Genomic DNA, 25,562 nt, shown 5'->3' with positions numbered 1-25,562 from the left:
GGAGAGAGGAGAAACAACTCTCTGGAGTCGTCAATAGCTCTGGCTCAGAAAGTGAAGGACTCAGGAGACAGATAGGAGGAGGGAGGGCATTCTGGCCAGGGGGTGGGGTGACAGCCTGTGAACAGTGAAGATGGAATGCTGCATTACGAGGAGAATTAGGAGACCAGTTTGCCTGGAATTCAAAAGGGGAAGAAATACTAAAGAAATAAGCCTGGTAGATGCCGTAAGCAGATTTACAAGTACACTGAAAAGTTTGCATTTTATCCTATAGGCAGCAGGGAGCTAGAGAACGTTCTTGAGCTCGGGTGGGGGTGGGGGTGGGTCGGTGACATGGTCACACGCTGTGTTTTAAGACTAATCTGGCACCTATACCGAGGATGTATTGGGGAATGTGAAGACAGGACAAATGCCTATTGGGAGACTATTGCAGTGGTCTGGTCCAGAGGTGATTAGAGTCTCAATTAGGGTGGTCACATGGAGTTAGAATCAATCTGACTTGGGTACTTGTTGCTGGTTGTGGGAAGGAGGGAGAGGGAAGTGTAGAAGATCACCCTGAGGCTGGGAACGTGGGTGACCTTCAACAGCAGTACCGTAGAAGGGGCAAATTCGGGGGAAGGAAGGTGAATGAGCCTTTCTACCAGCGCCTACGACGTGCTACCACTTTACCAATTTGTACCTCATTTGGTTCTCTCAACAACTCTACGAGATACTGTCCCCATTTCACAGTGGAGGCAACTGAGGGTCACATTAGCTAGTGATTGAGGTCGCATTTGAACTCCGTCTTTCTGACTTCAGGCTCCACTGTACAACTAGGTGGGACTCTCCTGCGCCTTAAATAAAGACTAAGATCAAAGGACGCAGGTTTGGGGTCCTAGCTCTTTCACTTAAGTACTTTTGACGTAACTTCCAAGGGAAAGCCGGGGAGATAAAATATCGATTAGCCGATTGTACCGGGTAAAAAACATGACACAAACATTCGGAAAGTGTGGCATCGATTTATGGGGGAGAGGGAAATGAGGCGGGCGGTGGTCGGTCCCTTCCCCACTCCTCCCCACGCATCCCATCCCCACCCCTCTCTTCCCTTTCCTTCACCTCCTCTCCCTGCACCACGCCCCATCTCTCCTACTCCGTAGGGCCCCATCTAAGCCGTCGCCCTTTTAAGAAAGAGGAAATTCTTCTCAAAAACAAGCGCCCCAGCCCTGAAGCGGGTACGGACAGCCGGACTTGGGGGCTCTCGGGAGCTGGGCGGCCTGGGTGCCCCTATTCCTCACGCACCTCAATCTCCAGAAAGCCCCGGGCCCTGGAACGCAGCGCCCCCAGTCCACGTTCCTTCTTCCCACCCCGGGCCCGTTCTTCAGACTTCAGCGAGTGGAGGCGGGAGGCAGAGAGGGAGGAGGGAGCTGGGGGAGCCTTGAAACCGCTCAGGGACCGTCGGTAAAGAGCCACTCGGGCGCTGGGCGTAGGGGAGGGAGGGGGAGTCCCAGCCCATCCCTGGGGCTTCCCCCGGCCTCCCAAGTTCTGTGAAAGGAGGGCACCTCTGCCCAGCTGGAGCTGAGAGCGCCCCGAGACCCTGCTGGTCTCGCGGTGGCCCCTTGGGGAGTGCCCCAAGCTTGCCCTTGAGGGAGCGCCCCAAGCTTGCCCTTGAGGGAGCGGACGTGAGGGACTTGTGGGTCGCCTCAAGTGAGCGAGGCGTGGGAGTTACGGACGCCTGGCTTTTCCCGGGGAGGTGACCGATGATCCGAGCCCGGAAGGCAAGGGCTCCCGGCTGGGGCGTGGACCGTGGCTCGGCGTTCCCGCCTGGAAAGTGGGCACAGAGCTGCTGGAGGCGAGGGGGCGACCCTGGATCCCAGCCTTCTGCTAAGATGTAGGCAAGAAGTAAAGGACCCCAGTGACCCGAGAGTTTGAGGGATTCCTGCCTTACTTGTGGCTTTAATCTTCCTCTCTCCCGTTAACAATACTGTATTCTCGCTCCCCTACCCTCTCACTCCACGTCCTGAAGTTCAAGGCCGAAGGGGTCCCCGGACCTGGGACCCATTCCCTTTCCACTCTTCAGACTGGACCCTCTGGTTAACCCTGACCTTATGTGAGGCGTCCCAATCCGAGTTTTCCAGCGGTTAGGCTTGGGGCTCCCCCGTCCTCCCCTACCCTCCCCTGGTTCCAGGGTCTCAGCTGGTGAGATGCCCCTCCTCCTTCTCTTTTTCTGGGAGCCCGTAGAGGAACTGCTGGTGAGAACGGTGCATCAGGACAACAGCTCCGTGGGCGATACAGCAGGTCCACATCTAGGTTTGAGAAGAGGCACGAGGAACATCAGAACTGGGAGGCAGAGGGGCCTTCCCCGCCCGAAGTCCTCTCCTTTCCCAGTCCTCCCTCCTCAGTCCCACCCAGTCCCTTCCTCTGACATTATTTCCAGTTTATCTTGTGTGTATCTCGTTTGTACTGAGCAGTTTGCTAGTGGTCCCCTTACATTGTGAGTGTGCTCCTAGAGAGCAGGGATCGTTGGCCTTTCTTTGTATCGGAAGTGCTTAGCACAGCCCCTGGCACATAGTACGTGTTTAATAAATGCTTGTCTGGGAACCCCCGCATGTGTTTTCCTGACCCTTCAGGGCACTCTGAATCCTTGCTTCTGGAGCCTCAGTGCTGCTGAGGCCTTCATCTCACCCTCTCTCAGTCCCTTTCCTTCTCGGTCTGTCAGATCTCCCCTCCCCAGCTTCCCACGCCACCCCTTCCCCCTTCACCAGGTAGAAGAAGAGGGCGAGGTAGGCAAGAGCCAGCACAGCTACCAGCCCGTAGTATCCGGGATGCGACAGCTCTTCCAGGTAACTGATTACAAAGTAGGCGTTGATGGTACAGACCAGACCCATGATGAGGAATGTGATGATTTTGCATATCCTGGAGGGTAGATAGGGGAGACATCCTCTTCAGGGTCCCAGAATAAAGCTAGGTCTGGCTCCTCACCTCTCCTCCCCAGTCCATACCCGCTTTGGATGGCCAGAATAGAGCATTCTACCCTCCTTCTTCTCCCTCCCTTGCCCAAGGGCCTGGCCCTAATTAGAGAATGACCTCTGGCTAGACTTCCCTTTTGTTGGCTATTTCTTGTGCCTGGGAGGTATGGACAATGGGATAGAGGGCTGGGCCTCGATTCTGGAAGACCTACCTCTGCCACTTAGGGAGCTTTGGGACCCTGGGTACCCTCTTAGTTTTTTCCTCATCTGAAAAATGGGGATAACACTAGCACCAGCCTCCCTGAGCTGTTGTAAGCATCAAGTGAGATGACGTTGTAAAGTGCTTTGTAAATCTTAGGGTGCTATGTAAATACCAGTTGTTATCACTACTATTACTACTAGTAGTAGTACTACTAGTACTATTACTACTACTGCTGCTACTACTATTGCTAATTACTACTATTACTGCAAAAGTCCTGAGAGCACTTACAAGCCATTGGCGAACTCCTGCATGACAGTAGGCATACTGGTGAAGGTGAGGATGGGAAACACAGCAAAGGGGAGCTGAGGGAGAAATGAAGAGGGACTGGTAAATCTTGGGGGATGGGAGGGCATGAGGTGAGGAGCGAGGCTGAGGATTCTGGGAGCGATCCTTTGTCTGGCCCGTCCATCAATCAGAGGTGTCAGGGGAGGGCAGAGGGAGGCAAGAAGGCAGAAGGGCTTTACCCCAATCCCAGAGCAAGGACCCCTTCCAAGAGCCTGTGAGCTCTCTTACCAGCAGGCTCTGTAGCACATTTAGCAAGTCATTCAAACCAGACAAATCTTGTATATCCCTGAAGATGGCCACCAGGATGGTGGGGAGGATGGCACAGGAGCGGGTGAAGAGGACTCGGGAAAACCGGGACCAGCGGAGCTTCAAGAAGCCCTGGGAGTTGGGGGAGGGGAAATGGATGTCTGGGACCTCAAGGTGGACTGAAGGAATCTGGACCCAGGACGTTGGCTTCCATTCCTAACCGTTCTCTCAGCCTCTCAGCTTCCCCTTGTGTGAAGTCGAGGGAGGTTCCCTTGACTTTGGTTCCTTCTGTTTCTCACCAGTAAAATGAAAGGTTTGGACAAGAACCTCAATGCTTTCTAAGTTTCCTGCCAACTCTGATATTCTCTGGCTTTCTATGAGATGGGAGTCTCAGCTGCAGAGACATAGAAGTAGGTGAGAGGAATTCCAGAAGGGACTAACCTGGCCTCCAGATGGGAGAGGAGCCCAGAGTGTTAACCACTCTTCTTGACAAATGGTGAGGAAGGGAGATAGGCATCAACTTCCCCCTATCCCCCCAGGGAGAAGTCCCTTCAGGCTCCTAGTAGTTGAGATACTAACGGTCCTAGCCTCCCACAAAACCTCTCCACTCCCTGTCCATGCCCACCCCCAATGAGGCTCCACTTCCTCTTTGGAAGCTCACATACCTCCATCACAAACTGTCCAGCATAGGTGCCTGTCATGGTAGAGCTCTGACCGGCTGCCAGAATGCCCACAGCCCAGATGTAGAGGACAGCAGGACCAAAGAAGCAGCCAAGAATCACACCCTAAAGAAGAAGGGGCTGTTGGGAGGCCTGTCCAACCTGAATAGTGCCCTCCTCAGAACCATTCCAGTGAGCTAGGAGATAGCTGGGTAACCAGGGGCCCCACCCTTGAGCAGAATATCACTGATGTTTAAGGGTTGGTCCAGGCAGACCTCAAATAGGTCCCTTTTTTCCCCCCCTCAGAGTCTAATGACTGCCCCGTTCAAGCCAGGAGGTTCCTGCCCCGCCTTGGGAGAATTTGGGCTGAGGAAAGGGGAAGAGGGGCCCAGAGCCCAGGGCAAGCTCACCCCCTGGTAAATGTCTGGAGTCACAGGCTGGTCATCCTTGAGATATGAGGTATAAGAAGAGAGACTCCCATTGACACATATATCATGCTGTGGATGTAGAGACAAGGGCAGAGAAAGCATCAGCCCGGAACGATAGAGCAGGATCTTCAGGGACCACCTGGTTTAACTCCCTTATTGCATAGAAGAGTTCACTGAGGGAGCTTGGGGAGGAGAAGGGGCTTGGCCAAGGTCAGCTTTAGTGTCAAAGTCTGGACAAGTACCAAAGTTTTCTACTCCTTAGTCCAAGCATTCTTTCCTGTGTACTATGCAGACTCGAGGCGACAAGGACTGCCATTTTAAATCTGGTGGAAGGTGGTTAATACTATTTGTTGAATGAGATTCGATGGAGAGACAGATGCCAAACCCAATCCAAAGTGGGTGGGTGGGAGGAGTAGCAGCTCAGAGTCAGAATCTTGAGAATGGGAAGGGGGTTCAAGGGCAAAGGATCCCATGGAAACCCAGTGAGTTCCCAAGGCCAGAGAGTGGGTGAGGGATGAGATTTCCTGGATTCCTCACCACAGTCTGGTTGGTATGTTGGTAGAAGGCCTGGCCAAAGACTGCCATGACAAACAGGTTGATGAGGAAGGAGACAAACAGAGCGATGGAAGCCTCTATCAGGAAATACATGTTGGCTTCTCGGATTTCTTGTCTTTGGGAACGATCAATCCATCTGGACTGGGGGATAAGATAGGGAGGGGTTTCAGGTAGGCACTCTACTCCCCAGAGAATCCCTGAGTTGGATCCTCCTAGTTCCTCAGTCCTATCTTCATTTAGAAATCCCAATATTGATCTATCCTTACATACTGAAGGGAGAGGGTCAAAGATTTAGGTGCAGGAATGGAGGAGTCAGAAATGTGGAGACAGTATAAGACCAGGGATGGAGGGGCAAGGATGGAGGAACCTGAGATGTGGGGACACGACACTGCCAGGGATGGTATCAGAGGACTATGGCTCAAAGAAAGGTTCCCAGCTTCTCCCAAGGTCATCCCTTCCCCACTCTTCCATTCTTTCCCTTCTTTCCTCCTCTCTCTCACCTTGACCAGAGCAGAGTGTAAGTAGATGTTGTGGGGCATGATGATAGCTCCCACAATGCCTACCGCCTGCAGGAGCTCAGACTGGCCGCAGCCTGAGCAGGAGGGCAGAAAGAGTCCCTTGAGCAATGCCCCTTGGTCTGGTTTCACCACCACATACTGAAAGGGGGACAAGGAAGAGGGGCCATATCACAGTGAGTCTTTCCTGCTCAGCTTCAAAGTGGCGTCCACCCCTCCCCACCCAGAGTAGCTCACAGGGTTAGATTCTGAGCTGGAAGAGGCCTCATCTGTCCTTTTTACAGAGGAGGAAATGAGACTCAGAGGGAAAGTGATTTGCATCTGAGTTACAGTTTGTAAGTTCCAGACCCAGGATTGAACTTGGGTCCTTTATGTCCAAATCTATTACTCTTTGTATTCTATCACGCTCTTCCAAGGACTTAGACTGAGGAGATGGGGAAGTGGTGTTCAGGGGCGATGAGGGAGGCTGGCACGCTGCTAGTGTCTCACCTCATAGCCAAAGGTCAGAGCCATGATGGTGATGAGGAACCCAAAGAAAGCTTCCAACTTCCGCAGCCCTAGGGGGAAGAACGTGAGGAGAAAGAGGCATTCAACGTATCTGCCCCCTCTGGGACATCTCTTTTCCCTGCCCAAACAGAGAGGTCTCTCCCACTTAAAGGAGTCTGGGGAACTGGACTCCATAGCCTTCCTGATCCTGCATCTTCCACCCTTACTGTGGGGACTTTTCAGATAGGATTTTCTCATAGAGTGTTAGCTTTGTAGTTTAAAACATAGACTCATAGCATCACAGAATGTTAGTGGGGATATCTCACACAGAGGGCATCTAGAACATTAAAAAAAAAAAACCCTCAGAAGTGGTAAATAAATCTAAGATCTGGTATCTGGGAAAATGTGTCACTTTCCCCACTCTCCTACAGCTATTTGGACAGAAAAGATCTTGGTCTCCTCTGATAGTTTCAGCTGGTCTCTGGTGTCCCCTCCAAAACTCACCATAATTATCCAGGAAAAGGAAGAACAGCGAGTCCACAATGGTGATGAGCACACCGCCCCAGAGAGGAATCCTGCAACCAGATGGGTGTCATTGGCAGTATTGACTCCTGACCCAGATGCGGCACCCAGTCTGCCTTAGAAGTGGTTTCCCAAGGGCCCATGGGACAGGAGAGAGGGGTCTCAGCATGGGAAAGGCCATTGGGGAATACGTGTATATGCTAGAGGGTAAGAAAAAAAATGCCCCAAAGAAATGCAGTCCGGAGAGAGAGGAACACAGCCTGAGTCCCCTGTGCACCACCCTAGAGCTTTGCAGCCTGGATCACTCAATCACTTGATAAACATCTATTAAGCACTTTCTGTGTTAGGCACTGGAAATATGAAAAGAAAAATGAAATTGTCTCTGCCCTTAAGGAGCATTTGTGTTTGTAGACAGTGGGAAAAGAACCAGGAGATAGGGAAAGACTGAAGATGAAAGAATGTGTGGGAAATGAATGTGGAGGATGGTCTGCTGAGATTGGAGGCACATACAGAAACAGGTTTGCCATGACAAGGACAGGGAAATGCATTTTTTTTTCATCAGAGACTGGAGTCAAGAAGGAGGGATTGGGAGTGATGTCAGATTGAGCTTTTGAGAAGGAAGAGCTCCCAGATAATAGCCTGTATTTTTCAATAAAGTATGATGTGAAGTTCTCAGTTGAAAGGGCTGGGAGAGATGGAACTTGGGTAGGGAGGGGGAGGTCTGAGAAGAGGAGGGAAGGTTAGGAACAATCTCTGTGAGCAGAGAATTAGTAGAAGGACCAATTTGTTGCCTGCCCACCATATGGCCCCCCTCTGGTCATTCATTGTTCTCCCACTGGGTCCTCACACTCTGCCGTGGGATGCTGGGCTTTGATAGATAAGCTCTGCCTTCTCCTGCCCCAAACCAGGCTTCCACATCCCTAACCCTAACCCTGTCTCCACACCATGAACATCTCTACTTGCCCTTTCCAGGTCCCCTCTGTGTTATTTTCTCTTGGGAGAAGGTAACTTCCTTGAGGAAAGATACCATCTTGCTTGTATTTCTCTCCCTGGCACTTAGCACAAGATCTAGAATTCAGCAAGCACTTAATAAGTGCTCTATCCCAAGGTCTCTCCTTTGGATTGGTGAAGTCTCTGCTGTCCTCCATTAGAACAGGAGCTCTTTGAAGGCAGTAACGTTTTGTCTTTCTTTGTAGGCCCAGACACCATCTCTGGTTTTAAGTGCTTAAGAAATGCTAGAATATTTCTCACTATTCTATCTGTAGGGAGGGCCCAGTTGACATTAGATGACATTAATTTGTAGGGTCACCCAGTCAGTCTGGTTGGCTGACTTCCCCTAGACAGAACCATTCAGTGGCACATCAACAGAGCAAAAGTATTGGATGGGGAATGAGGCAGGATCAGAGCTCGGAAAGGCTTTCTTTGAGGGTAGAAGACATTGTAGAGCTGAGTTGGTTAGCTGTAGGCCTGAGATGGGGAAGGGAGGAAAGTGAAGTCCCAGTAGGTGTGATAACCTGTGAGAGTACAGAGAAATGGTGTAGAAAAGACAGAGAAATTCAAGATCATGGTGCAGGCTAGGAATAGTTAGAAGGAGGAGGAGGAAGGCATGGAGAGAGAACGGGTGAGAGGAGGTTATGAGCAGATGAAGGAACTGCAGGGTCTTTGTTGGTAGAAATAAAATCCATCGGTGACAAAGAAATTCCGAACATGACCTCCCTGCTTCACTGAGGTGGAATGAAGGAGGAGATCATGAGAGTTAAGACTGAGTTGGGTGCTTAGGTTGTCAACTCCCTTAACCTTCCTGTGCCTGTTTGCTCATTTGCCAAATAAAGATAATAACACCTACCCACTCTCACCAAGTTGTTAGGAAGATCAAATGAGATAAGAAAGCTTAGAGAAATAATTAAGGCCTTATGTGGTTAAGCTGTAGTGGAATGAATCTTGAGTCAGTGGATCTGGGTTTGAATCCTTGGGCAAGTCATTTAACTAACCTGGGGCCTCAATTTCCTTATCTATGAAGATAATCCGTAAGGCCTACTAAGGTTCTTAGTCCTATCATTCTATAATTATAAACTTATAGTTGTTACCAACACTTTCATTTCCCTTTCTTGTTTAAATGCTTACTTCCAAACCACTGCTGGTATGTTTTTTCAAAGTTGCCTGTTTTTCCAAAGCATAATAGAAGCGTGCCCTGACTCCTGGCACCGAGCTGCTCATACTTACAGGGTGGTTGGGCTTGGGGGAGGAAGGAGTCATTGCCTTTCATTCAGGGCCCTGCAGAAGCTGTAGACTGTCTACATTTGGGTGAGAGGTTGCAGGTAGGGCTGAACTAACACTTTTTGAAAAATAATAATGCAAATTTCTGTAATTCACTAAAACTATAGATAGATGATGGATGGATGGATAAGTGAATAGGTAGAGTGGGTAGATAGGTAGATAGATAAATGGTGGGTGAATGGATGGATAGAAAGGTGGATAGAAAGGTAGATAGGTGGTAGGTGAATGGATGGATAGATAGGTAGATAGATGATAAGTATATGGATAGATGGGTAGATAAATGGATAGATGGTAGATGGGTGCATAGATGTATATAGAGAGAATGGATGGATGGATAGATATGTAGATAGAGGATGGGTGGATGGATAGATGAGTAGGTAGATAGATGCTGTATAGATAGATGGTAGATGGATAGATATATAGAGAGAGTTTGGATGGATAAATGGATAGAGGGTGGATGGAAGGATGGATGGACGGATGGATGGATAGCTAGGAGTGTAGAGCAATTAGTAAGTTCTTACTGTGTACCACTTACCATGCTAAGCTGGCAATCAAATGCAATCAAGACAGTATCTGCCCTCTACTGTGAACATTGTGCTCAGGACAGGTTTTGTGGGGTAGCAGTGCCATTACCTTATTACCCCCTTTTATTGAGCATCAGAGAATGAAAGTGACTTGTCCAGTGCCACCCACTGAATGAGCATCGGAGGGCAGAGTGAAACCCAAGTCTTTTCTGATTCTGACAGTCCTGTTCTTTCCACCACACCATGCTCTGCTATTAATCATATGTGTTAGGGTCACTACCTCCTAGCAGAGAGCAAGCTGAAGGCGATAGCTGTGCCAATGACTTCCTGCATATCCGAACCAATGATCGCCATTTCCATAACCAGCCAGAGCAGGACCCGGGGCACCTGAGGGGAAAGAGGACTTAGAGGGGGCCCTCCCACCAGGGGAGGTACCTTCCATTACCCTCCTTCATCTTTGAGCCTTGGTGAATTCTTGGTCTTTTTCTCCTCGCATTTCTGTGAGCATCTGCCATAGAAGGTGATATGGATAGGAGTTTGGAGAGGATGTGTGCAAGGAGACTCTTTCCTAGGTGTATTCCTTGAGGTGTTTCTGGCTTCTGGGGAATTTAGGACATATCTTTGGCCCAGGATGGCAGGAGAGATTCCTAGGTGTGATTGAAAGGGTCCTGGAGGCCCATTCTCATTCCTTGAAATTCCACTCTTAGTAATTCACCTCTTTGGAATACATTGTTCTCTCCTCCTCTCTGCTTTTAAAATGTGGCTACTTTTGGAAAGATATGATCCAGTAAGTCTATAACAGCCTAGTGTGAATGAGCTTATTTGCTAAGTTTGTCCCATAGGAGAAATGAAGTGATATATCACCAGGGCATATAGGGGGCATGGGAGAAGAGAGGCATTGGGGGTGGGGGGGGGCAGAAGAAGCAGTATGTACAGAATCATGAAAAGGGGGACGTAGATAGTCTGGGAAATATCCTAGGAGGGGCTGCAGGTTTAGGGACTCCTAAGCACAGCTATGTTGTAGAACAGCATCTTTCTGGCCAAGCCACCTATGATCCTGCTTCTTTATTCTATCTACAACTTATACTTTCTCCCTCCTTCCCAATTCTCAATCAGGCATGGCCCGGCCCCCTCTGTTCTGGGATAGTCACTTGCCATCCTTGATATTCAGTTTCTTCATTGAAATATCAATCGAAAATATTCAAATTATTTATTTAAATTAATATGAATATAATTATTTATATACTAGATAGTATATAATAGAATATTTTTAATTAATTAAATTAATTATTTAAATATATCTTACCCTGTAAGGTAAGGACTACTATTATCCCCATTTTGCCGATAAAAAAACTTTTGATTTTTTTCCAGGGTCACTTAGCTAGCGAGATTCCAACTCAGATCTTTCTGACTCCAGCACACTCCAAGTCTAACATGGCAACACCTAGCTGCCCATAAAAGTCTTTAAATGAAGATGGCCTAGCTGACTGCTAACATCGCAGGCTCCTTTGATTCTCTGCCTCCCCATTCTTTCCTCACCTTGGGGTAATACAGATGGCAGATCTCTGCCAGGTCCTTGCCAGTCACCACCCCAAGACGGGCAGCCAAGCGTTGACATAGTAAGCCCAGTACAGTGGCCCAGAACAGTACCCACAGCAGCTGAGGAGAACACAGCAAGAGAGGAGTCTCAGCCAATAGGGAAACCACTCCCTTTCCCCCTCACCGACCATAGCACATTGCACCCCCCCCCCCAAGTTGGCTGGGCCCCTTGGAGGAGAACTTGTTCCCCTTCCTGCTGTCCTTGAGGTTCAGAGAGGAAGGGAGAGACCTCTTCTCTAACTCAAACCACAGGCCTAGACTGACCATGGGACTACAGCTTTGGGTAACCAGGGCCTCACAGCCACTGGATTGCTGGGGGAAAAAAGGAGAAATGCCTCAGGGGACTCTTCTTGAGGGTAGATGCTATCCCTGCAAGAAAGAAAGACTGGGGTGGGGGAGCAACTATGGAGGACCAGGTTGATACTGGGGGGATATCTCAACCCATTCAGATTGACCCCTATTCCTTTTCTTGCTCTCATTCACTTTGAATCCAGCTGCAGCTCCAGCTTGGAGGTCAGATTCAATATTTCCAGGATCCAGAAAAGCTATGCTCATGAGGAATCCTGGTCCTGTGAAGGCCCACAGCTTCCGGAAGCTGAATCTACCCTATGGGAGTAGAAAGGAACAACAGAATAAATCCTTCTCCCCACCACCCTCAGCCTCATCTGCTTTCGTAGGTCCCAAAGGCTTCCACTCTCCAGAAGCCAGTCCTAGAGGTCTGTATCTAGCTGGACCCCCTCTACAAGTCAGGTCATCTATCACCCAACTTCCAGGTAGAGATTATCTATCAAAGATATCTATCAAAGCCATCACCTCATTCCACCTCTATCATTTGACAGTCAAAGAGGCTAATGTCAAAAGAGATGAAATCAATAACCTAATGTCCCACAGAGAGTGGATCCAGAAACAGGTCACCCCAATTCATAAGACTGTATTTATTAGAATCCAAGATTCTTGAAGGCAGAAGACTGGACAGTTTTTGTATCCCCAGTGCTTAATACCATACGTGGCCATGTAGCAAGTAGTTAGAAAATACTTGTTGAATGACTGTCTACAAATTCCTCTACAACAAGAGGTCTTATTATGGTAGGACTCCTTTAGGAGCATTTTTGCTTCCTTCTATTGCACCTACTAGACTGTTAGTCCTATGAGGCAAGGCTCCCCCAGTGCCTGATGAGGTATTCAGCACACAGTGGGTGTTTTCATGAGTGTTTGTGGAATGGAATGGAATTCTTGTATCTCACACATGCCCCACTTAGTAAGTCCTTCCTGATGTTGGTATTCATCAGTCCAGCTGCATCCTGGAGAGAGCTTGAGGATGACTGTACATGAGGTTGGCAAGGGGAGGAAATGGGGTGAAAGGATTATCAAATAAAGAAAATTTGTGTTAGGATTTGCTGAGTCATATCTTCATCATGTGGTCCCCATCCTATCCGTTACATCTGAATCAACAAAACACATATGTCCTGATGAAGTAAATTTTCTTGGATACCTACTGCTGCTTGTCTCTTACACAAGAGGAAATGGGCATCTCCAGGGTTTCTCTTTTTTTCCTTCCCATCTAAACTAATAATAATAACAGCTCACATTTGTCCATCTTTACAATTTGTGTTTCACTTCCCTTACGAGTGAAGCATTTTCATGCAATCGTGGTTATGTCTTTGACACCATTTGGTGTGATAATGGTTACTTCCCTTCCCCATGAGTTGGTGCTTTAATTCCTCTGAGCCTCAATCTGTTCAGCTGTAAGATGGGACTGATAATGAATACCCTCAGAGGGCTGTTGTGAGGATCAAATGAAATAATCTGTATCTGGTGCTTTGTAAATCTTAGCTTTAGAAATGTTGGTTATTACTATCATCTGCATTTTACCCTACAAGGCAGGAAATGAAGGAAGTTGGTCACCTATCTTAGAATACTCGCTGTGCTAAGCCTTAACAAATATTAGTCTCACAACAACCCTGCAGGTAGGTGGTGTTGTGATCTCTATTTTATTGTTAAGGAAACTGAGGCAGACAAAGTTTAATTGACTTGTCCCAGGGTCATACAGCTAATAAGTGTCTGAGGTTAGATTTGAACTCAGGTCTTTCCGACTACAGACACTGTGCTCTCTCTATCATGCTACTTAGCTGCCTCTAAGAAAGAAAGTAAAAGTAGTTGATCTTCATTTTGCAATTGAGGAAACTGAGACTTGGAGTAACTGCCATGCCATATCTATGGCTCAGTCGTACTCCAGCTTCCTCTACCTCTATTCCTTTTTATTTTTCTACTTCCTTTATGCTCCTAGGGCCAATTTCACCATGCAATTCATCTTCTCAGGTTCTAATAGTAGGAGAAACTGAGTCATGAAATTATTTCCCCCTTCAACCTCTCCTGCCATCTCCAAAAGCCAGTTTCATTTATGCTACTTAGGGCTCTGTCCAGGGAGAGCTAGTACTGAAGGTTCTGGACAAGTGATAGATAAATGAAAGTAGTCACTCTCTGGGTAACCTTGGGTCACACAACCTCTGAGGTTTTGTGTGGGAAGAACTATGGTTTTGGAGTCAGAAAACATGGGCTTGAATTCCAGCGTTACTACTCCCTATGTGACCAGTTGCTTTCACTCTCTGGTGCTCAATTCTCACATTGGCCACCACGGAAGGATTGGATTAGGTCAGGGGTTCTTAACTTGGAGTCCATGAACTTGTATTTTTAAAATAATACATATATTTTGATAAAGGTATTTTGATGTACTTGATCTCCTTGCAATTCTCTGCATTTTATTTCATGCATTTAAAAAATCATCTTCTGAGAAGGGATAATGGGGCTTTACAGACTGTCAGAGGGTTCTAAGACATCAAAAACTATTAAGAAAGAACCCCTGATCTAAATGATTTTTATGGTCCATTCCCATTCTCTGATTCTAAAACTGGACGGAGAAAAGCTTTCCTCAATTTATTTGGGACCTTTGATGCTAGGATATCATAATAGGCAGTCAGTCAGTAAATACTTATTAAGTACCTGCTATGAACCAGATCAGAAGATATGCCATGATCAGAAGATTGTAAAAAAAAATGGTTTGATCCTAAGTGACTTCATTTAATTACATGATACAAAAAGTGAGTACTACCACCAGGTATTTCCACCACCAGGCCCAACAACTCCCAGGAACCTACTGGTTTTGTATCAGGAATTTGGATCTTCTCATTTAAGTAGGTTGACTTTGGAATTTCTTGGTGTAGCCCTGGTGTGTATGGGGAACTGATGGAACCATAGCTTCTTTGACTTGAATGTCTGGGGTTCTTGTTATCTGGGAGGGATCAGGAAACAGTTACCATGATTGAGGAAAGTAGTTTAAAGTTATTCCCTCCATCTTCTTTCCTTCTTCCTTCTTTTCTAAGCATCACTCCCTCCCCACCACACAATCTGCCCAGGTGTCAGAGTGACCCACACACACAAGCATAGCCTCACCTCTTCTGATCTTTTCTGCCTAAAAGAATGGAGAAACTGAGGCATAGAACTCCCCAGCTAGTTATGTGGCCACACTTAGAATAGGTCAGGCCATGGATAAGGGGACATTGTGTACTCAAGAGGAATGCATGAAGGATCAGGGATTTCCCAATGTACTGGACCTTCACATTCAAAGTTTGTTCCCCTAGTCTTTGTGCCAGTCATCCCATATACCACATACCCTATTCAGCACCACAGAGGAGCTCCCTCAACAGGGATAGGGCATTAGGAAGAGTGTATAGCTATGAGCTAGTACAGAGACTGACAGAAACTAACTCCCCATCCTGAGATTTTAGAATAAAACGGAATTCTTGCCCTGTTACCTCTAGGGTTTAATAGTTTAGATAGGAAAATAGGATAAAACAGAAAAGAAAGTGAATTCCTTTGAGTTCCAAAGAAATGGTCCCTAGTCTTGTTTTTAGAAATTCGTCCTGGACCAGAAGACTTGGAGAGATAGTGGAGGATAAAAAAGCCTGGAGTCCTGGTGTGCATGGGGTCATGAAGAATCAGACACAATTGAACAGTGATCTGGACCAGAGATTCACAAGATATAAAGGTTTCTGGGAAGATTCACCAGGAAGCAAGAGGGTTGCTTTGATGCTCCTTATCTTCCCCAAGCCCCATCCCTCCATCCCTTCAAGTAACCCTGCCCCCATGGCCATGAGTCTAGGACAGAGGTTCTACAAGACAAGATCAGTGGTGGCAGGACACTCACCATTCACTGAGGAAGCCATTGGCACCGTCCTCTCTGTGTCAAGTAGGTTCTGGGTCCCAGGCACATCCAACCAAGTCCTTGGCTCTGCAGGCAACTGATGTGGTATGTGCCTTTGTGCCCATATCTCCTCTTTGTAACCACCCTGATCAAGAGTTGGTTGGTTCCCATGAATTCTTTTACATCATTGCTCTGAACGTACATACACACATTGTGAAATAACAAGAAGGCAGAAGTGATTTCTCCTGGAGCGGAAACCAGAATGATCTCTCATGTTTGGTTTTTCAACCCACTCTCCTATCCACTACAACCTTTGTCCCAGAGTTATTTCTGAGGAAGATGCCATCACCTATTTCTTTATGGTGGCAGAGGGCATTTGGAGTAGTAGATATGTATTTTCTCTTTTGTTGGGTTTTGTTTTTTTCTGGGCCCTTAACTTGACACCAGAGGCTAGCTTATTTCACCTTTGTAAAAGTTCTGCACCTTTTCTTTCCTTTTTTCTTTTTCCTTTCCTTCTCTCTTCTTTCTCCTTCCTTTCCTTCTTTCTTTTCGTTTCTTCTTTTCTCTTCCTTTCCTTTCTCTATTTTACTTTTCCTTTTTAAATTGAATTGAATTTTGTTCAGTGAACAAAAATCTATTTTCTCTCTCACTAGTTACCCTTTGTGGGGGTGGGGAAACATTTGTAACAAATATGCATAATCAAGCTAAACAAATTCTCACTTTGACCATGTCCAAAAAACATCTCAGTCTGCACCCTGAGTTTATAATCCCTGTCAAGAGTTTCTTCATTGGTCCTCTGGAGTCTTGGCTGGTCATTGCATTGATCAGAGATCCTAAGTCTTTCTAAGTTATTTGTCTTTACGTTAGTATTATATAAAGTGTTCTGGTTCTGCTCACTGTACTCTGCATCAGTTCATACAAGTATTCCCAGGTTTCTCTGGAACTGTCCCCTTTATCATTTCTTATAGTACCACAGTGTTCTCTCTCTGTCTCTTCCTTCCTCCTCTTTTAGAAATGTATTTACTCTTTTACTTCTGCATTACCTTCATTTCTGAATGAAATGAACCCTTTTCCTTACCTACCCACCAAGCCATCCCTTGTAATAAATAACTTAAATTTAAGAAAATGTATTGATGCCTTTTTAAAAAATTCCAGTCCTTTCTGGATATAAATTCTTCTCTTTCCCTCTACACCTGCACATCACCATACTTATAATAAAAGCAATTAAGCAAAACCAGCCCCCCACCAGAGCCGTTTGTGATATCACAGCCTCCTCCCCCATCATCTCCACAAAGAGAAAGGGAATATGGTTCACCATTTGTTCTCTAGGACCAAAATGCTCTGCTCTCTTTTTAGCACCTTTCCCTCCATTTCCCAAGTTAGTTCTGGTTTAAGATAGATTTCCTGTATTTGGCAACTCCTTAAGATCATGGGACTCACCCACTTTCCTCCCATTTGGGAAAGAAAAAAAATTGAGGGCTTAAAAAGGAAGTAGTGAGTCTCTTAGTCATGAAGCAAATTTGTGACATAGTCAGGGTGAGAACTTAGGTTTCCTGACTCCCCACCCAATGAGACCTGGGTCCTCTTTTCCATTCTATCACCAACTTGTTGTGTGACCATGGGTAAAGGTCACAACCACACTGGGCCTCCATCTCCTTAACTGTAAAATGGATTAGAACTAGGTGATTTCTTCCAGTGCTATCTCCACTGAGTCTATAAGCCAAGGAGAAGAGGAAGGTAGAGACGTGGACCCAGGAGAGAGGGTTCATTTTCCATCTGCCTCTGCCCCTTTGTCCTCCGCTTAGAATTCTCTGTTAGAAAAAGTGCATGGAGTTGGGAGTAGGAGTAGGAGAGAGGGGGATTTTTCAAAATCATAAAGAAGTGAGGCGGTATTTTTAAGATTCTAGGAAGATACTTCCTAGTCACCTCCTCTCTAGGCTCTACCTCCAACTGAGGCTCAAAGTCTCACCCTTGTGATCTTGGATTCAGATTAGTGAGATTTCCCATATATCTTGCTGCAGATGGACTACTGGCCACCATCATTAAATGCTGCGTAGAAGGTATCCTTGACTCATCCATCCACACTACCATTACTGGAAAGGACATGTCAATCATTTACTTTACAACTCTGCCTGCCTTCCCAGTCCAGAACCCCTTGCCGTGGCCACCACTCCCCTACAAATGCAGTCTTCCTCTAAATTCTAGAACCAGGAAAAACAATTTATACAATAACAACTTTGTATCAGTAAACAACTTTCAAAGACAAAAACTTAAACTCAGTAACCCACTATGGGTACAAAGGACCAGTGATGCATGAAGTATGCTACTCACCTCCAGGTAGAAAGGTAAAGGATTTGAGGTACAGAAAGAAAGGGATATTTTTTAGATGTGGCCAATGAGAAATTTGTTTTGCTTGACCATGTATATTTTCCCCTGAGTTGGGGGAGAAAGAAAAAATGGGTTTTTGGTAATAGAAAAAATAAAATAAAATTTTAAAATGTTTCCTGAAAACAAAGACTGTCTTGTTTGCTTGTATTTGTACCCCCAGCTCTTAGTACAGTGCCTGCTCTACAGAAAGTGTTCAATAAATGCTTTTTCATCCATTCATTAAAGCTGCATAAAGATCTTAAAGATCCCAGCTAAAACATAGACAGGAGGCAGCTTGGTCCCAGATATGGTCTTTGATTTTTGGTTTAAGGCTTTTCCCATCTCCACTTCTCTGTTCCCAAACTCTTCCATTCCCTTCTCCCCTTTAAAAAAGTATGGTCCTTGGGTCTCTCTGACCAGAAACTCACTCCCTAGGCCATCTGTTCCTCTGGCTGTATTCTTAAATTTTTAAAATGTAAATACTCCTGAGAGAAGCATCAACCCATTAAAGTAAATGGTGGTAGTTACTTTTTTTTTGGAGGTACTTTTAAAAAATAATATTGTATTTTTCTCAATTACATGTAAAAACAATTTTTAATATTCACGTTTTAGAATTTTGAGTTCCAAATTCTCTCCTTCCCTTCCCTTTCCCCTCCCTGAGGTGGTAAGTACTTGATATAGGTTACATATGTGCAGTCATGCAAAACATTTCCATATTAGTCATACTGCGAAAGAAAACACAGACCAAAAAAAACCCCACAAAAAAATTTAAAAAGTGACAGAGAATACGCTTCCATCTCCATTCAAACTCTTATCAGTTCTTTCCCTGGAGGTAAATAGCATTTTTCATCATGAATCCTTTGGAATTGCCTTGGATTACATTGCCGAGAACAGCTAAGTCATTCACAACTGAGCATCATCCCATATTGCTGTTACTGTGTACGGTGTTCTCCTGATTCTGCTTACTTCACTTTGGATCTGTTCATGTACATCTTTATAGGTTTTTCTGAGAGCACCCTGCTGTTATAACACAACAGGATTCCATTACAGTCATATAACACAACTTGTTCAGGTATTCCCCAATTGATGGACATCTCCTCAATTTCCAATTCTTTGTCGCCACAAAAAGAGCTGCTATAAATATTTTTGTATAAATAGGTCATTCCCCCCTCTGTTTTAAAATTTCTTTGGATATAGACATGGCAGTGGTATTGCTGGATCAAAGGGTATGCACAGTTTGGTTGCCCTTTGGGCATAGTTTCAAACTGCTGTCCAGAATGGTTGAATCAGTTCACCAACAGCATGCATTTCCCACATTCCCTCCAACCTTTATCATTTTCCTTTTTTTGTTATATTAGCCAATCTAATAGGTATGAGGTAATACCTCAGAGTTGTTTAATTTGCATTTGTTTAATCATAGTGATTTAGAGCATTTTTTTCATTTGACTAGGTTTAGCTTTGACTACTTCATTTGAAAACTACCAGTTCATATCTTTTGGAGAATGACTTGCATTTTTATAAATTTCACTCAGTTCTCTATATATTTGAGAAATGAAGCCTTTATCAGAAATACTTGTGGTAAAGATGGTTTTCCATCTTTCTACTTTCCTTCTAATCTTGATTGTTTTTTAATTTGTCTGGGCAAAATCTTTTTAATTTAATATAATCAAAATTAATTTACATCTCATATTGTTCTCTCTTTTTCAATCATAGATTCTTCCCTTATCCATATATTTTATAGGTAAACTATTCCATACTCCTCTGATTTGCTTATAGTATCACCCTTGATGTCTAAATCATGTACTGTTTTGACCTTATCTCGGTATCCAGTATAAGATGTTGGCCTCTACCTATGGTACCTCTGGTACCATATGGTTTTCCAGTTTTCTCAGAAGTTTTGTCAGATAGTAAGAGCTTGTCCCAAAAGCTTGAGTTTGGGGGTTTATCAAATACTAGATTACTATGGTCCTTTTATGTATTTTGTACCTAATCTATGCCATTGATCCACCACTCTATTTATTAGTCAGTACAATTGCCTTTTACTAATGTGTCCTGCTATAGCCACATTTTTTTTTTAGTTTTGGTCTTTGATAATCCTACCCAATAATGATGGTGATGATAATGGGTGACATTTCTATAATGCTTTAAGATGTGGAAAGGGTTTTATAAATATTATCTAATTTTATCCTTAAAACAGCTCTGGAAGGTAACTTCCATTATTATTCTCATTTCACATATAAGAAAACTGAGGCAGACAGAGATTAATCTATTTGCACAGGGTCACAGAGTTAATAAGTGTCAGGGGCTGGATGTGAACTCAGGTCTTCCTGATTCCAGATCTTGAACTCTGTCCATTACATCACCTACCTAGCACTCTGGTAGGGAGAGGGTTATTGGGGGAGTTGTCCTAGAATATTTCTCCCAATGTGATGGGAGTGGGGGGTGTGCATGGCAAAGGTCATGTATACATCCAGTTCTACCTCCCTGAAATCTTCTTCCCCATCTTAACATCTGTCATGCTTTCTCTGCTCTGGGCCATAGGAATGCCCTGCTCCCTTTAATTACCCCTTCATAATTCCTACTCCTCCTCTTCTTTGGATGAATTGTGTCTTCTCATTCTAAAGAAGAAAAAATGTATCTAGAGTTTAAAAAAAATATGTAAAACTTTTATTTGTTTGTTTGTTTGCCACTGTTAGCTGTGAGACCTTGGACAAATTCTTTTCCCTCTTGGTCCTCAGTTTCCTTATCTGTCAAATGAGTAGACTGAACTAGATAATATCTAAGGTTTCTTCCAGCTATATTCTATTCTACAATTGTCTGATGTCAGATTATATTTTAGTTTTTAATGTGATCAGTCAGTCAATAAGCATGTATTAAGATCTTATTAAAGCACTGTGCTAAGTGCTAAGTAAAAGTCCCTGCCCTGAAGGAGCTCACAGTGTAACTGGGGAGACAATACACAAATATGTACACAGTGAGCTATATACAGGAGAAATAGGAAATAATTAACAGAGGGAAGGCACTAGAATGAGGAGGGATTGAGATTTACAAGGGATTCTTGTAAAAGGTGGGATTTTAATTGGGATTTAAAGGAAGTCAGGAGGTGGTGATAAACGGAGACAGTATCCAGGCATCAACCACAGCCTAACAAAATGATCATAGTTGGGAAATGGAGCATCTCGTTTGAGAAATACAAGGACACCAGTGTCACTGGGTGGAGGAATACATACATGTCAGAGAGTGTAAGAAAACTAGAAAGGAGAGAGTCAGGAACAGGTTATAAAGAACCTTGAATAGGAATCAGAAGATTTTGTATTTGATCCTAAAGGCAATAGGGAAACAGGCAGTTTACTGAATAGGGAGTGACATGCTCAGATCTGAGCTTTCGTGGGGAAATTTTGTGCATACCTTACAGGAAGGAGACAATGACAGACAATCTCTTGAGTAATAACATTGCTCAGAGATGTCCAGTGATGTTTCCTGTTCTCTTGCTTGGTCTGTAAGTTCCTCTCTCCTACCAATCTCAGCCACTGTGCCTCTCACTCCAACAGCCCATCCTCCTCCTCCTAAGAACTAGTTCTCCCCACTCACCCAGTTCCAATCTACCCTTTGCTCCTGGAGCCCTTTACCCCAAAATGGAGAAAAGTCAAATCTATTCCACCTTCCTCCCTCTGCACCTCCGGCTGCTCCTACCCACCCCAGTTTGTACCATCCCAGGTTATTAGTCTGCTGGTTCCCAGAAACTGGGAAGTAAGAGATGGGAGGAGTGTTCAGAGGTTTAGACATTAAATCTAAAATGAAGGGGAGTGAACTGACCCAAGAAGGGAGAAAGGTGGGGTGGTGTGTAGACAGTTCTGAAAGATCATAGAAAGCTGGTTCTTTGAAAAGACTAACAAAATGAATAAACATTTAGCCAACCTGATTAAAAAGAAGAGAGTGGCAAAATGCAGATTGTAGCATACTTAAAAAAAAACCCCAAACTTTATTATTCTTGTTTTTTGTCTGCGTTTTGTCACATGGCTAATATAGAAATGTTTTTCATGACTGCTCAAGTACAATCTATGTCTAATTGTTTTCCTTCCCAAGGCGGGGAGGGGAAAGAGAGGAGAGAATTTGGAACTCAAAAATGTGTTAAATGAATGTTAAAAGTTTTTGCTTATATGTAATTGAGAAAAAATTAAATGTAGAAATAGACAATTGTCACTAAAAAAGAACAGAAAATCAAATCGGTAAATAGCCAATGAGCAAGGTGAAATCACATCAAAACCAGAAGAAATAACAAGATTATAATTATGATGATCTCTTGGGAGAGGTTGGAGACCATGGCATAGGGAGGAAATGTCTTCTATTCCTTTGCATTCTCCCTGTAAGCTCTAAAGTGACAACACAATTCTTTCCACACAGAGAGAAATGGATAAATGTATGTTGATTGATAGATTAATATCTTGTACAGACCATATCCCGCCTACAAATACCTGTGCTTCAGAAGTGCTTCTGTAAGTCAGTTGTTTGGCTCCTACAATGCATTTTCCCATGGAAACAGAGCCGGAAGGCATAGCTTCCCAGACTTTCCCTATTTAACCTTCAATGTATTTCATAGAACATAAGAGTTGGAAGACCTTAGAAACTGCCTAGTTCATAAGATGAGATTTAGACATGGAAGGTATCTTAAGAGCTCACCAGCCACCTCACTTTACAGAAGAAAGTGAAACCCAAAAAGATTAAGTGATATGCTCAGTCACATAGGTAGGAAGTAGCACTCAGGATTGGAATCCATTCATCAGACTCTTAAATTTAGAACTGCAGTGAACAGAGGTCTATAACAACAAAGTATGGTGGTTGCAATGCTCTAATGGCAAGCAAAGTAGGATCTTTTGCTGTTTTTGTTTTAGTATAATCAAGTGTCTCTGATTGAATAATGTGGTTAAAGATCTTCCCCACTCATTAATGGACCTGGGAAGTTTTGTAGGAAGGTCCACACCTTTTGTTAAGTTTCTAATGAGACACTGGTTCTCAAGGGTTGTGATGCTCTTTGACTCTGAAAAATGTATAAATACTCTGAGGGTAAGATTTTACTTTGGGGCTTAGCTTTTGGAAGAAGCTTTGTGTGCCAGATGAGACTCTGAGAAGCTGCTAAAGAGCCCCTCAGGCTTTGAAAACCCAGATGTTGGTGCTTCCCTCTCTGGTAACTATGTATATATGTAATGGTCAGACAGTTGGTTCTGTCTGTTGTTCTGTGATGTAAGTATTCCTTATGTCAGATAATTGGAAGCATGTCTGTTAGTCTTTATTTCTCTGTTTATATTTCTCTGAAGTTCAGGGTGCTGACTTTTTCTCTGGAACTAAGTGAATGATACATGTCCTTGATTAAAGTGATTTTTGATCCCTCAAAAGTTGCCTTTCCTTTTGGAAAAACAGATCAAAGAACCTGTGATAGCAGGCCCTCCTGTGTATGTTGGGGTAAATGCTTTTATAAATGCTAATAAATAATAAAGCAAAAATTATAAACATGAATGAAAAATAATGTGTCTAGGATTGGCAGTCTCTTCCTTTTCAAATTAGCTGATGTGAGTGCCCTTTCAGAGTTCAGCAGATGTGGAAGTTTAAGGGAGCAAGTTACAAGGACAGTGATATGTGTAAACCAACGAGCCCCTTTTAAAATGTGAATGGATCATTGAGTCTGCTGCTGGTCCCATAAAACCTTATAATGAAAGTTACAGTTAAAAAAACGATTGGGCAACCCTGAACACTAGAGTTGTTTGGTGATTTGGGTTCAACTGGCCATTGTGTATGGCCTAACCTACAGGGATAAAAATTTGGGAAATGTACCGGATCATTCACTAAGGGCACCCAACCATGTGACAGGAAGAGTTGTTGAAAAAATGGCTACATATTAAAACAAACCTTTTTTTGGAGACTAAGCCTCAATATTGTGGGCTTGTAGCAATAAAGCTAGGGAGGCTTCTTCTAGTTCTAGCATACTGATCTTTGTTCTTTCTTAAAGAATATAGTAGTTTCCTGCTGTACCTGAAGTTGGAGATAGTATTGGCTATATACTTGGACATCAAATGTTGAGTGGGGTAGGTTGCCTAGTAGAAGTATCTTTCTTGTGAGGAACAGAGGAACTAGATAACAATCTATCCAGTATCCAGGCTACCCCAATGAGTAGACTGTTTGATGTGGAGTCAGAAAGACCTGAATTCAAATGTGCCTCTGATACTTTCTAGATATGTGGCTCTAGGCAAGTCACTTAATGTCACTGTACCTTAACTTTTTCATTTGCAAACTGAGGGGATAGGATTTGATGGCCTCTACAATTCTTTTCAGATCTAAATCTATGATACTGTAAGAGAAAAAGGCCCTGGACTTGTGTGTGAGCCTCATTACCATAGTATTCTTAAGTTTCTAACATTTTCCCTACATTGTGTGTATTTGTGGGAGGGTATACACCAGGTTTTATGAGTATGGGGGGAACGTTTTGTAACTACTATTGTCAGTATGCCATATCAATGAATATCTTAGATAGGAGTTAATTTTTTCGACTAGTTGATTATTAATAGAAAGCACACCAGTGGGGGGCTTGTGAGCTATAATCTTTAAAGGATGGTACAACCTTGAACCTCAGGGAACAGTCACCCAACCTGTGGCTATGGGTACCAAATTAAGGAGTAGCTTACAAGGCTGTTACACTTGTAGCTACATATGTGTATAGAATTTACATAGTTACATATATGTGTAGGACTTATATTCCTTGAAGTTAGGGACTGTTTAATTTCTATATTTGCATCCCTAGTACCTAGGGCTGTGCTGGAGCCAAATCAGGTGGAATTTTCAGTATGAGCATTTACACTTTGTAAATTGGCCAATGGCCACAGATCACGGGTCTATGTATTGTCTGTTGAATACCTAGACATAATAAAGTGATGGAGCAAATGTTATTCTTCTTCTTCTTCTTTTGCAGAGCACCAATTGTTAAGCATTTACCACTGCATCCTCTCCATTTCTTTCCTGGGACCTAGCATACAGTAAATACTGAATATCCTTGTCTTCATTTGCCTCTCACTCTGAATGCCTCTTCTTCTGAGAGACTCACTTTGGTTTGGTTCCCAGAGAAGTACATATCTCAGTCTCTGGAGGTAATCAGAGAGCCGAGGTCAAAGTAAATTAGATTTAAACTTACCCTTGATATGAATAAGAGATAGGAAGGAAATCCTTCAAGAAAGATCCTTCCACTGAAGAAGGAAAAGGCATTCCCACATCCTTTTTTTCTCCTTGGACCTTTTTCCTTAAGGTCTCCCCTACCTTCCTTCCCACTTAGGACTTGAAATAACTACTCCCCCACAATTCTGCTCTCTACTTCCAAAACGTTAGTTGCAAGGTGGGGTGAGATGGGAAAGGAAATCTCTATTCAGTATCAAGTGACTCCCTCTTCTTGGTGGAGAGATGGGGGTTAGGGTTGGATGTTGGTTTTTGCTTATCTTCTTATTTGTTGGAAAGAAGGATTCAATGAGAGACATCAAGATAGTATTTCAGAAATGACAGGGGTATAAAAGACAAATGAGATCAATAAAACTTTAAAAATTAATTGAAATATAAATCAGGACCATGTTAAAAACAAATTTAAAGTAGGTTTTTCCAGATGAAAAAGGGCCTGGCCCCTTTAAAGAACAATTTCTAGTCATAAAGCCAGGCTG

The 25,562-nt window shown here is 44.2% G+C and overlaps 1 protein-coding gene and 1 long non-coding RNA gene across 3 annotated transcripts; one reads left to right on the top strand and one right to left on the bottom strand.

The window, feature by feature from the left end:
* The first annotated feature begins 1,773 nt into the window (after positions 1–1,773).
* On the top strand, positions 1,774–2,574 carry LOC140509822 (uncharacterized). Its single transcript, XR_011968933.1, has 2 exons — positions 1,774–1,864; positions 2,208–2,574. It is a non-coding gene; the product is annotated as an uncharacterized lncRNA (long non-coding RNA).
* SLC11A1 (solute carrier family 11 member 1) lies at positions 1,904–15,834 on the bottom strand. 2 transcript variants are annotated; one of them, XM_072617768.1, is made up of 15 exons: positions 15,505–15,834; positions 14,456–14,589; positions 11,784–11,906; positions 11,241–11,360; positions 9,982–10,088; positions 6,883–6,953; positions 6,382–6,449; positions 5,878–6,033; positions 5,360–5,518; positions 4,805–4,891; positions 4,401–4,520; positions 3,718–3,867; positions 3,433–3,506; positions 2,736–2,889; positions 1,904–2,279 (listed from the first exon to the last, which is right to left on the bottom strand). In XM_072617768.1, the coding sequence occupies exons 1-15, from the start codon at positions 15,521–15,523 to the stop codon at positions 2,166–2,168; spliced, it is 1,656 nt and encodes a 551-aa protein (XP_072473869.1). In that variant the 5' UTR covers positions 15,524–15,834; the 3' UTR covers positions 1,904–2,165. The 2 variants fall into 2 exon arrangements, with proteins under 2 accessions (XP_072473869.1, XP_072473870.1); XM_072617769.1 differs by lacking the exon at positions 14,456–14,589 and having other exon boundaries at positions 15,505–15,593.
* Between the last annotated feature and the right edge of the window lie 9,728 nt (positions 15,835–25,562).

Source organism: Notamacropus eugenii, chromosome 6 (assembly GCF_028372415.1).
Source record: "Notamacropus eugenii isolate mMacEug1 chromosome 6, mMacEug1.pri_v2, whole genome shotgun sequence".
NCBI lineage: Eukaryota > Metazoa > Chordata > Mammalia > Diprotodontia > Macropodidae > Notamacropus > Notamacropus eugenii.
This window is presented reverse-complemented; position numbering and strand designations above follow the sequence as displayed.

Excerpts from the sequence above, each read along its gene's own strand:
- SLC11A1 (XM_072617768.1), bottom strand. Across the intron at positions 6,034-6,381 it reads CTCTGACCTTTGGCTATGAG|TATGTGGTGGTGAAACCAGA; the intron begins GTGAGACACTAG and ends TCCCCCTTTCAG. Across the intron at positions 4,892-5,359 it reads AACATACCAACCAGACTGTG|CATGATATATGTGTCAATGG; the intron begins GTGAGGAATCCA and ends CTACATCCACAG.